At 44.1% G+C, this 13,449-nt stretch overlaps 1 protein-coding gene across 5 annotated transcripts in view; it reads left to right on the top strand.

The window, feature by feature from the left end:
- LOC139761864 (uncharacterized) overlaps nt 1–13,449 on the top strand; it is a 52,425-nt gene that overhangs the window by 3,698 nt on the left and 35,278 nt on the right. For 4 of the 5 annotated variants that reach the window (XM_071686433.1, XM_071686430.1, XM_071686432.1 and 1 more), the window contains exon 2: nt 8,797–8,992. In XM_071686433.1, the coding sequence (XP_071542534.1) occupies nt 8,860–8,992 (133 nt within the window). In that variant the 5' untranslated portion in view covers nt 8,797–8,859. Of the gene's footprint in view, nt 1–8,558; nt 8,580–8,796; nt 8,993–13,449 lie in introns of those variants that run through there. The other variant, XM_071686431.1, reaches the window with a different exon arrangement.

The following is a 13,449-nucleotide window of genomic DNA, read 5'->3' as shown; positions in this document are numbered from 1 at the left end:
CGAATATGTTTTATGGTTATGTGATGTACGTATATGTCTTATGTCTGTTGAAGCACATCTACTGACAAAGGTTCCAACACCATATCCTCGACGTGGAGTTTGAACCCTTTACGGAGCTTGGGAGAACGATGCTCATATATCCAGTAAGTTCGCTGAACTTTGTTAGGTTATTCAGAGCCTCTTGGAAATCGCCAAACGTGCCTTAGAATAAAGCATAAATTTCTGCCTCACGTACCTGTGGTTCGTCGGGCATTCAGTCCACAAACACATACCTTCCATCTCGCACATCCCACTTGACACCACTAACTCACTGAGGTGGGCGGTAAGCGCAAACCATGTAATATGGCAAAATCTCGTAGTTAGATGGGAAATCGTTGCTTCAGTCATGTTCTCCCTCCTTCCCTCTCTCTCACAGGAGTTATTTTAAGTTTGTTCTGCAGCCAAGTAGCTTGCAGTCCCTCAGGCACACACTGGAATCTCATGAGTGCACATTCCTCCACGCGGATCGTGGAATTTTAATCCCACCGTATCATGTTCCTCCTCGTCTTTATATTTACTTGTTGAGAGATGCACCTGATGCTCCCGTGTGTCCGTGTTCTGAATCTTGATATTCCTGTAGGGGCAGGATAGTGTCATGTTCACACGCTGTCAACATGAACAGTACGGTGAGCGGAACTAGCGAGTAGGGACAGTTTAAGTGACGGCTTCCTGTTGGCTGTGATAGGCTGCCGGGAAGTGTCCACCATCACTGACTGTATCTAAGGGAGGTCTCCTCCAGTATTGTAAAAGGATTATATCTTTTTTTTTTTTTTATCTACCTTCCGATCTGTCTTCCGTTTCTCTTACACCTTCCCCATCCCCAATATTTCCACATTCCCAATTTCCTTCCTTGAAATTTTCCGATTTCCATAAATTGCGTTTTAACTTAACGATCTTCATTTTCGTTGCTATTAGACTACTAACAGTAGATTGTTTTTAAGCTAGGCTGTTCCTCCACGAGGGGTATAATTTCCATCAGTCTGAGGTTGGTTTTAAGCTAGGCTGTACCTCCACGAGGGGTAGGTTTCCATCGGTAGGTGATGGTTATAGTTAGTTAGTTAGTGAAGTATTTACCTGAAGTTGTTATCAGTGACAGTTGTGTGGGAGTCGGGCCGTTCCATCGTTTCATCAGCTGATAGTAACTCGGTTCTCCTTTAAATCTCGTCGGGTATTTCGACGCCATATTATCTCCTTGCTGTTGACATCCGGTGATTCAGTTGTAGTGATAACATTTATCAGTGATTTTACAATCATGTGAAGTTTACTCGGTTTTTTTTTCGCTCATGGTATATATTTCGTCTAATATTTTATAGGATTTGTCATTCCTACGATCCTTTTTGATAAGCGCAATCTAACATTTCTGAGCTGCCACCATATCAAATGTATCTCTCGTATCCTCTGCGTTTTAAGGTCGGCTTTTTCGTCTCAAGAGAAGAAGGACTTCATTCACAATCGAGTGAGATGCCTCACTACAACACTACCGGTTTCATGTGACCACATGTATCCGGTGTAGGGAATATTTTAACATACTTGTGGGGTAATTCCACTAGTAGACCCGTCCTTTCTATCGTCATGATAGTTATTATGTATCACCACGCATACAGACAGCGTCATATCCTGCTGTAACACACACACACACACACACACACACACACACACACGGAGTTTAACTTATCAGAACTGAAGGTTTTAACAGAAAAATGGATAGCATCAAAATTAGAAAGATTAGTAAAACAAGAGATTTACAGATGTAAATCGATGAGGATTTAGGACTGGAATACAGGCCAGACAAAAAGGACGGGGTGGAAAAATGCGGAATGCTACTTAATAGATTGCCAGAGACTACAGAAATGCAGAGTGCAGTTTTTGCAATAAAAGGAGGCTGGAGAATTGGTTTAAGACAATATAGAGGATGGCAAGTTATTGGACACATTCGATTTAAGAGTCACTCAGCCTGGAAGTCATGTACTTTGGCTGGCTACGGAACTAAAGCAAGGTGACTTTCAGTTGGCCATTCATCATAGGTGATAGACCTAAGGAAGAAGAGGAGGAAAAGGCAAAGGTAAGAATATGGGACATCCCCCGCCTATACCGAAGACAGGGCAGGAATATGACTGAAAATGTGTGACTGAAAGTTGTGTATACAAATGCACGTTTGTTGTATAAAAGTAACGAATGAGTCCACTAGGCTGTGATTTGATTATAAAAAGAGAAAGCATACAGAGGTTTAAAATGTATGAGAGGAAAAGCTGAAGAGATGGGGGCCCATAAGTGTAAAACTCGCTCCCTGTACAGCGCAAACAGGTTAGATGAGCTATTTCAGAGGGTTGCAATTTACATAAAAAAAAAAAGAAATGGTTATAAGACAGTGCCTTGCGGCAAGCCACTGGTTATCTTAACCCATTCTGAAAGGGTTTCCTTAATGTGCACCCTTTGATTCCCTTCCACTTAGATAACTTTTAAGCATCGAACGTGCCAGAAGATCCAACGTCTCTACTAACCTCGTATGTCGTCTAGTGTCAAATTCTTTCTGAAAGTTCCATACAGACAAAAACGGAGCTCACTTTCTTGTAGAAATCTATGAGGTTCGTCACATATGATTCCCTTTCCCTAAAACCTCGTTTTTTCCCTCCCACTGAAGTAGCTTCTCCACACTGCAAGAAATTGTGTGTGTATGTGTTCATACATCAGAGATACTTTCTAGAGACATGCAATACACATCATATTCCACATGACTGTGCACATAGTCATTATCATACACTGATGGGTGACATAACATGCAAAAGATACCCCAACCGAAGGCTATCTCGGGTAAAAGGAATGAGGCGAGAGAAAGAGTTAAGGAGAAATGAATCAGGTCTCCGCAGGTGTTTGCAGACCTGATACTTGAAGAAAATCACAGGGAGAGGGAAAGACGAAGCAGGAAGACGATGGCCGGTCTCCACACAGAAACAGCGGAGGGCAACAGCCAGGCACATGCCACGTGCTTAAGCCTTCGGGTGGGGGTGGTGGTGGTGGGGGTGGGGGACACATGCACAGAGCTTGTGAGGACAGTGGCCAAAATAATGCTAGTAGAACAGAGAAAGGACAGCAACAACAACATAGCGACACTACAGAGAGAGTTGGTTTGGAAGAGAGGTGACACCAGGCAAGTCAATGAGACGAAAGACTACGGATTCTCTACTCTGGTTAATGGAGAGGTGAAGGGATAATCAACCCAGATGTGTACTCCAAAATAAGGGAAATAAAAGCCTTGTAAACAGGGAATAATAGCTGCTCACATGAAAAATGATCACGACGCTTATACGTACTTTCCCAAGGTTTTGGGAAAACAGATTTTATGATAGTGATATCAGGTGGTTTCCAGGATAGAGTAGAAGATATGGTTATCCTAAAATATTTATGTAATCGCAGAATTGATCTGTGATGTTCTGAAAATGAACATGAAATGAATGGCTCCATTAATAAGAGGTTGATAGATGAATTGCATTTTTGTGCTACTGAACGTAACAAGGTTAAGGTAACTGTTTCTCCATTCAGATATGATGCAGAGGTTCGAATTGAGGGAGGAAATATGTTCCGTACGAGAAACAGAACGGGTATTAAGAGTGGAGGGAAGGTGAGGTAATAGTGTGTAAAATGGAATCATCAGCGTAACAGTGAAGAAGGTTTGAGGAAGACGAAGAGAAAGAACCTTTATAGAAAGAAGAGAGAGTAGGTGATAGGATTCAACCCTGAGGAACTCGATCAAACTGGTTCATATACCTTTGTGGCGCGAGATGTTTAAACTTTTCTCCCATAAAGCACGACGTACGACGCTAGGGGGTAGCCAGGACAAAGGGCAGGCCAACGTATCCAAGGAGCTTTTTCTTCGTGTTCAAAGGTCGCACCGACGCACTCAGGGGTCGTACCGTCGTGCTCTAGAGCCACAGTAAGTCCTTACATAAGTGGTGTACATGCGACAGCTCACGCCGAGGTAATTAAGTATGCAAGTAATTACGACTTCACATGTAACGAACTGATTGATCTTGCCTTCTCTATAAAGGTGATGGTGTCTGAGCGGAGGATGTGTTAATATGTAATCCCACTGACCGATCTTACCGACCACACCAAGGAAGAAAATTTGTTTTCCTGTGCTTTACGGAACTTCTTACTCTCCTCCTCTAAACTCTCTCTCTCTCTCTCTCTCTCTCTCTCTCTCTCTCTCTCTCTCTCTCTCTCTCTCTCTCTCTCTTTCTTCCAGTTTCTGCCCTTTAGGCTCATTTACCTACTTTTAAATCTTTTTAATACTTGGGTTAGCCAAGAGACCAAAGGATGTAAACCATGGTTAGCTAAGTGACCAAAAGGGTTTAAATGTAAACTTCGTATAAGTATACTCAAAAGAGGACGTATTGTTTTCACGAGTGTCTGAGCCTCAATCCCACACGATAAATAGATTGACACTACCTGGTCTCCCTCCATCCTCCCCCCCCCCCTGCCCGCTTCTTTCCCCTTGTTAAAGCTTCCCCTCACCCCACATGACCCGAGAACCCTCCCCACCTGGTGTGACCTCCTCTCTCCTCCCCCCCCCAACGACCTGGCGGGGCCTGTGCCGGGTGGCAGACCAGGGGGGATTACTGTCATGTAACACACACCTAATCTCTTACCTCCACCCGCTCACGTAACTGTCCCTTGTTTGCTGCGTCTCCTGCTTTATCAGTGTGTGTGTGTGTGTGTGTGTGTGTGTGTGTGTGTGTGTGTGCGCGCGCGCGCGCATTTATAAGACCCTAAGATCCCTTTCACGTAGATCCGTGACTGCGTTACTGTCAGTAGCAGGGATATGGCAGATTCTTTTGTAACGAGGAGTTCTTTTGACGTGACTGTACTCCTCTCGGTCACTGACGACCTCGTCAAAGGTGGACTTTTAAATCGGGATGCAAAGTTGTGCAGGTGGAGTCCGGTTACACACACACACGTATATATGTTAATGCATGTTTGTGCGTTTGTTAAGTTTGTCTATTTATCGTCGTACCGGTCGTATTGAAGCCATCATTATTTCCTCACCAACAATGAGGTTGTCTTTGTTGATTACTTTATCGCCATGAGTTACGGTCGCTGTGCAAAAGTTACGTAAACCAGTGGGAGTCACAGTGTAAACCCGTCTTCTCTGATCGCTTAGTACCTTATTAACCCAACAACACTAGAGTACGTGTCCCGTGTGATTTACTAAATACAACAGACTAATCACGTAACGATCTTAAATGGGGAAAGGCATTCAAAAACTACTATTGCCCGGGAGCTCACTCTCTGTCGAGGAAATCGGCTTAAACGTGAGAAGTGTTTGAGTGAGCCTAATGCCAGTCAGCTTAGCGTTATGGCCGACCATCCCCCAGCTCCCCAAGATGTCTAAGCCAGAATCCCTACAGTCCATGTCAAACACACTGTACAATTACTTACTCCCTGGGGCGAATCACATGTCTGGGCTTCCCACGCAGTTTCGAGGAACGGCGGAAAAATCACTTGATAATTGGCACGTAAATTCCCTACGTCGATTTCCCCTCCATCAACATTGTTTTTCAGTTTGTTTTATTCCGTGAGCAATAACACGTGAAAATGAATGCTATAGTATTTCAGTAACAAGTCCAACAAACAAGAGACACAAGTATAAAATCTTAAGCGAACGTCGGGCGGGAGAGGCGGAGGGGGTACGGACGTGCAGCGATAACCAAACTAAGGCTTCGTACAGAGCGGCCGTCTGTACTATCCCTTCTGTCCTGTGTGCCCATTATCCCCCTCCCATGATAATCCTGAATGCCCCTCTTTAGCTTTATCAACTGTACCAACAACAGCAACAAATACGCTCGTTTTCTTTCGTCTGGAGTTCGACTACGATACCTGCAATCCTTGAGTCATTATTTTTCTGTTGTTTACATATTCTTTAAAGAACCTTGGCTAGGATGTTCCTAAAAAACCTTAACTTAGAGCCTATTTTTTCCACCCCAAATTAATGTGAGTTATATCTTCAGTTACTGACTTGGTGAAGTACTCTTTGTATTTTTCTTGTGTTGCAGGGGGCTTCGACGTCCAACACTGATTTCTGGGTTTGCATGTCGCAAACATACTGAAGGCCTTTGACAGCATGTGTATAATGTCTTGTACGCTTGACATGTTAATATGAAAAAAAAAATATATCTATAATCAGAAAGATATAGAACTGTCAACATGCATATTATTCTACGTTTTCGATCGTTAATACCATTTCCTGTGTAAGCTGACATAGAGACATACAAAACGGATGTAGTTTTAAAGGGCAGATTTTTAAGACGTAATAAATCGTGTTGCATTCTAGCGACTGTGAGCGGTGTTTAGGCTGGAACACAAGAAAAATATGTACCAAGACACTACCAACTTTTGGCCCGGCATTTTCCCCCCCAAGCAAATGAAACTGTAAAGCAGTTTTAAAGGAAATCCCATCAATAAACGTGAAAATTATATAGTGAAAATGTAATTTAAGCCTTATAGTCTTCCCTGTTGTTTGTATGTATTTTTGTGTGCTAGTATATTACCTTTACAACCTGAAACGTAGACACTGATAATTACATAATACTGCCTGTTATTGCTTTGTCCTTCAAGCGCCATCTGGATAAATTTGGGGAGTATCATCTTTGACCCCCCCCCCCCCCTCGCTACTCTAGCCAGTTTTCGAAAAACAGATCTTGGTTGGAGCGCCCACATCATCCTTCACGTCCTGCGAGAGGCTTCCCATTGATATCTTGTGGTTTATCTAGCGAAGCCTGAAGCATTTGCCAAGAATGCTGACCAGATTGGTGGTTCTGAGCGTCAGAAAGTGGGACGGGGGTTTTATTTTTTTCCAACGTTTTCTCTTATTTCAACTTGCCTACTCATTGGTGAACTAACGTCAATTAATCCAAACAACTTTTATATCTTTATTGAGCGCAGAAAAGTTTAATTACTACTCTACAGTTTATATCTTAAACACACACACACACACACATATATATATATTAGAAAAAGGACACACTTAGCCTAGTCGAGACTTGAGAAAAGATAAATGCCACCAAGAAAGCTTCTGCTTTTAAGCTGCCTGATTTTCAGGAGCAAATAGGTTGGATAGAGCCAGCAACACCTGATAGCCGGTTGTGGCGCAACCCCCCAACCACCACCAGCCGGCCAGTCGCGGCAACACAGTACTCGGCCTCCGCATCGATTCATTACTGCGTCCGGGAGTGTCTGGACCTCATCATATCAATACCCGCCCCCGCGTGAAGCCCAGCTGACTCCGATCATTATTAACACAGGACTTCGTAAAAGTTCGTCATCGCGCAGGTTATAGCGGTGGACCAAGAGTTTACAGGTGGCTATGGGTTTTAAAGGTAATCTCAAAAATTATCTTGAGCGGGAGTACGAAGATCATGGGTCCATGATTACGTTAGGCCAGTCCACAAGAGTGGGAGACGGGAGGAGAAGAGGACTGCAGTGCAGCTTTGGAGACTTGATACCCGGATGTCATACACCGATGTGTGTTTGCTAATGGAGGGCAGTAACCTGACCACGAAAGGGGAACTTCCGGAAACTAAAGGGTAACATATATAAACCATCGAGGTCGGACTACTGTAGGTCAAACTACTGTCTTATTAACTATCGATGTTCTTGACCTTACGTCAGAGTCGTGCTTGAGACTTGTGCGAACGACAAGGAGTCTTAAGAAGTGACGTGTGTTCAACTATGTTGATGCTCGTGGTAAACGACTTTGGGCAAGCTTAACTTTAGGGCGTATGAAATGTAATGTTTTAATCCTTTGAGCACGACGATACGATCCCTCGGCACGACGGTACGATCCCTGAGCACGACGGTACGATTCCTCGGCACGACGGAACGATCCCTGAGCACGACGGTACGATCCTGAGCACGACGGTACGATCCCTTAGCACGACGCTACGATCCCTGAGCACGATGGATGTGATGGCGTGACCCCTGAAGCTATGACCTATCAGGTTCAAATCAAAGGCTAGGCCATCATACGTAAGGGTCGTTCCTGCGTGCTCAAGGGTCGTATCAGCTCAAAGGTCGCCTTGAATTGTTTAAGGGTCGTCCCTTCATGTTCAGTGCTAATCACCCGATCCCCTAGTTACCACATCTACACCTACCATTCATTTTACACGTTGGCAACGAAAGTTATTCAAGTATGAAGGTATTTTTTCTTCTTCTAATGTGTTGTGTGTTATCATGCTCAGTGCGAAAGACAAAACTTGTAGTATGACATGAGAACCATCGTTCCCCCCGGCGGCCGCTTGGGGCCCTACCGCAGCACGCGTGACCGCAACTCTGTTACAGCGAACCCCACCAAGCCTTATAGCCTAGCCGTCCAGCGGTGTGCGTGCGGGGGAGAGAGAGCCAGATATCTCGGAGCCTCCCTCCCTGGTCGCTGCCAGTGTTGGCAAGTGGCGTAGTTAGGACGCCAGGAGTTTCGAAGTGTCCAGAATTCTTCACCCGAGGAGCAGCGAACTCGAGCAGCCACCTTGTGTGTCGGTTAAAGAGAGGTAACGGCCCCACACACACACACACACCCACCCACCCACCCACTCCTCTCTCTTCCCTCCCACCTACCCTCCTTCTCCCAGGTAAACCGGTTGTCATCCACACGCCCCCCCCCCCCCCTCCCGGGATCCCGTGATTTTAATCCTTTCCTTATTCTCCCTTTAATCCTATTAACTCGGTGGTGGATCTTTAAACCTTGTGTCTCCTCCTCTTCCTCAGGTGGTGTGACAAGACTATGACCAACAAATAACAATCGTCACCACCGGAACGCGCGCCGCCATTATGACGGAAAACGGAGGATATCCGGTTCCTACCCTCACAGAAAACGGGGAGGGGACTGCCGATGAAGACTACAAGGCACTTTACTTGCAGGAGGTGGAGAAGAGGAAGACCCTTATGAAGCTTGCACAAAAAGGTTAGTGCAGTATGCCGTGTAATTCTAGCCCGCCCCCCCTTTTTTGTGCGCGTTTAATCTGTTAAGGACATATTTTATCATGCTGATTTCCAGTGGTAAGTGTGGTTCTTTGAAAACGTGGGCTGTAAGGGGGCAGTCATAACCTACATTGTTGTTCTGCAACATCTTCATAGGTAAGTCATGCAGTTTCTCTCTCTCTCTCTCTCTCTCTCTCTTGCATCCTCAACTATGTAATTCTATGGAAGAAACCGCATTGTATATGTCTGTCTGTCTAGTAGACGTCTTGGCAAAATCTCGTCGTAGATATTTTCTTTCTCTTTTGAGTTACAACATTTGAGATCGTTGTAAGTTTAACGGTAACCCTCAAGCCCAAGTCTAAGTTAACAGGTAGGCTAAAATCCTACCCACCTACGAGATTACATATCAGAAATCTTCGGGGTCAATCAGTGTTTCTGTTGCTGCAACATGGCGTGTTGCTTGATCAAAAAATGGAAGTATGATTGTTTGGAATGGATGGCCATACTTCTTTGGAGAGATAGTGTGAACTTTAAACCCTCTTGAGCGAGACTTTACAACCCTCGGGGTCGACTCTCAAGCGCCAGGTCAGAGGCCAGGTCGTCATATTCAAGGGTCTTATCGTCGTGCTCAAGGGTCGTAACGTCTTACTCACGATTATATGAATCATGTCGTGATGGTGACGACGACGTATAAGTGATGATGATGATCATGACATTGTGATGGTGAGAGTACTGGGTTTACTGTGAGTGAGATTCCCGAGGCTTCGAATTCCGATATGGCAGTTCGGGACTGACGACACCCATTGTCCGATGGGATGGGGCGGGCCGAGTTTGTTACACGGGGATACGGACACCGCTGCCGCCGCACCCCTCACTCCACGCACTCTATGTGCCCCGGGCCAGACGTCATCCAAGGTGTTGGTCCTGGTGTGGAACTGTGGTCGGGACCCTCCAGCGGCAGGAGTGAGTCATATCCTTCGTGTGTAGACAGTGGTGGTGGGACCTCCTGTTTTATATGGGAACGTCCGTGCTGCTGATGTCAGGAGGGGTTCTCACACTTCCTTCCCCTCTCACCGTGGGACGGCGCCTCTCACCTCTCTCCCACTGTGAGAGGACCAGCTTACCTTCTCATCAAGGGCCAACCCCTTACTCATCCATGAGCCAAACCCAGTCTCCACGTTGAAGCCAACCGCTCCCCTCATCACTTTGGAGCCACTGACACTCGCCATGAGAGAGCCTGCCTCAAGATGAGCCACCACCGCTCATCAGACGTCATTATGGCCATCATGGGTTTCCTTCATCGTCTGTACCGTTGTGAGTCTGCCGGACGCTGCACCTTTTGTGAGTCAGGTGGTGGTCCGGTGTGCTGTCCCTTCGTACACTTCTGTATGCCGTCCAGACTCACATGCTAAGCACTCCATTAATGTCCTACTACTACCCAGGTGTACATTAAAAGTGCTTCTTTCCATATTTCCTAAAATGCTTCTTGCATGAGTCTGACCTCTGGTTGTTCTCCCCTCCCATCTTTCCAGCACCTAATTTCGACACCATGAAACTGTTTTGGAATAACTTTAAGGCCGTGATCAGATGGGTTTGTCTACTCATAAGAACATATCTAAATCCATAACACAGTCTTTAGTATCGCACTTTTTAATTTCTTTAATATTTTGTCTTCATTCATTATTTCCTCCCTAAGTTCCATTTGTCCGTCGCTATATTATTATGGAAATATTGCTACATATTTGTTTTCCATTTACCCTTGTCCAGCGGATCCATACGTGTCTCTTGGTCAAATAGGGTGACCAGACTGACACTGCACACTTTTAGTGTTTGATCTAAAATACTCTCGCTTTCCTGAACATTTTCAAAATTTTTTAATGTCAGATGAGACCCTGGCCAGCAGATAATTCATCTTTATATATCTCGTAATTACTGTAGGTGTTCTGATGATGGGCTGGGCACTTCTCTTGACCCCCAGGATCTCCACACGTAGTGTACATGAATTCCTTATTTGAATTTCCTGTAAGACGACACCCTCTAACCTGACCTCATTCCGCCGTGTCTCACCTCTATCACTGTGGATGTACGTAGCCGACTTGGATATCATTGATCGTGAACCTGACCAAACATGGAACCTGCGTAGGTTTCTCTTTTTTTTCACCCCTGGACAATATTTCACTCATGATATTAGCGTCATCCCTACACATGTTCAGGTGCTACTGAAGACCCGGATTGTTATGTATGTATATTTATGACTAAGAGCGGCCCCAAGAGTTAGCCCAGTAGCACACCGTTGGATTGCTTCAGCCCAGATTCGGTAGGTGTATCTCTATAATGTGTTACAGAGCCACTTTCTCTCTTGCAGATTTTCATCCATTTATTGTCTGATTATTTTTTTGTATAGTATAATGTTTGATTATTTGTGTGCGTAAATGCATGTTTATGTATGTTTCTATGTTTCCGTGCTGTGTGTGTGTAAAGACTGGAATTATTAATGGTTGACTGGCGCCGCCAAGCACTCAGGTATTGATTGCATGACGAAGGTTTGCACGGGGAATCTGTTAACATGGAATGCACGTACTACCTAACCTTGGGATGCACGTGCTACTCTCTTACGCACGCGTACCACATTAAATTCACGTACAGGCCTTCTTTACACGTGGACGAGACTGTGAGCACGCACGTGCACCTCAACAGCACCAAGCATGGCCTCCAATGCTGTCATGCAAGAAAATCGCATTCCCGTCATGCAACAGGCGCGAATTTCATCCACCTGCCTTGGTAGTTTAACTTGTATACTTCCTGTATTGTACAACACAGTGCATCGGCTTTTTTTCAAGAATTATATATATATATATATATATATATATATATATATATATATATATATATATATATATATATTATATATATATATATATATATATATATATATATATATATATATATATATATATATATATATATATATATATAGATGTGTGTGTGTGTGTGTGTGTTTTACAATACGGGAAGTTTTACACTCGTAGCGCCCATCTCATGTGCCTTTTTTTTTTTTAATAGACTGTCAAGGTCATTGAGCGGCATCACTAACCACAGACTGAACCATTTTGATCACCCTTTTCATGTTTCCAAGACCCTCGAGGACTGTTTTTTTCTCGCCATTTTCATTCTAAGTCAAAAACTACGATAATGTTTTATTATTACGATATCAAACTACCGCCGGGATATATTTTCCGTAGAGGATTGGGTCATTTCTACATAACGTTTAAACTTCACGTCTATTCTGTTCGATACTGGCGTCGGGTTCATGGTTTTCGAGCAGTACTTATTTCAATGCAATTCTGACTGACACATCACAGTATCTGTGCCGAGTTACTGTCATGGAGTGCGACGTTCGTGTTGAAGGCCTCTGAACACACCTATTTTATTTTGAAAATATTCATCTTTTATTAAAATAAAGAGCGTGAGACACCTTTATTAACAATTTATTTTCCTATTCATTCGTGATTAGATTTATCTTTTTTTCAAAAATAATTTTTCATTAAAGAAATAATTTACCCTTCAATTTACGAAGTATGCAATTTAGTGTTGCACTGTATATGTGTAGACATTAAATATTCATGGCTTGCCAGTTTTACCATCGACGTCACGAATCAATTTTAGGAGCCACAAGAGCGTCAGTCAGCACGCAACATGCAGACAGCCAGCGTTGAGTTCCGCATTCACCGGGATCACGCGAGAGCTGACGCCCTCGGGAGGGACCGTCTAGTAGACATATAGATAGACAGAGGGAAAGCAAGTGCGTACATATGGAACAGAATATCTGGTGGATTACAGTATGGAGATGTGCAATGTGAAGTGAAGCACAGAAAATAAGACATGAAAGTGAAATAAGAAACGATGAGTTACAGGACGAGGAGAATTAAAGCAAGTAATGTGACCCTTTGAAGACACTTGAGCAGGAGTGGGGGGGTACGACAGTATCGGGATGACAATGACATTAGAATTGCCATGTTTCTGCGTCTCATGAGATGCAACATTTTTTTTTTTTCGTACTAACAGAGCGTGAAGGCACTGCCGTGCCGCACTAAGATATTGTCTTGACAGCGTCAAAGGAACGCGGGATTAAGAAAAAAAAAAAAAATCCTACGACTTGAAATATGCCAGCACCCTCCATGCCGCAATGTTTACACTTGCGCCGCCAAAATACTGCTATGCTCACTCTGGCCGTTCGTTCTCATGTAGGTATGCACGCACGTCTGTTACGATGAAGTGAATGCAAGACTATGCTATGTTTTCTGTCCTCAAGCTGAAGCCTTTGTCTAAGCCAAGAATACTTTAGAATTTCCAAAGTTAACCTGGTATAGCATTCGCAGGTGACATCAGGAAAACATTAGCATCTGAGACGTACTCTTGAACGTATAGTAGTGAAACAAT

This window comes from Panulirus ornatus, chromosome 42 (assembly GCF_036320965.1).
Source record: "Panulirus ornatus isolate Po-2019 chromosome 42, ASM3632096v1, whole genome shotgun sequence".
Lineage (NCBI taxonomy): Eukaryota > Metazoa > Arthropoda > Malacostraca > Decapoda > Palinuridae > Panulirus > Panulirus ornatus.
This window is presented reverse-complemented; position numbering and strand designations above follow the sequence as displayed.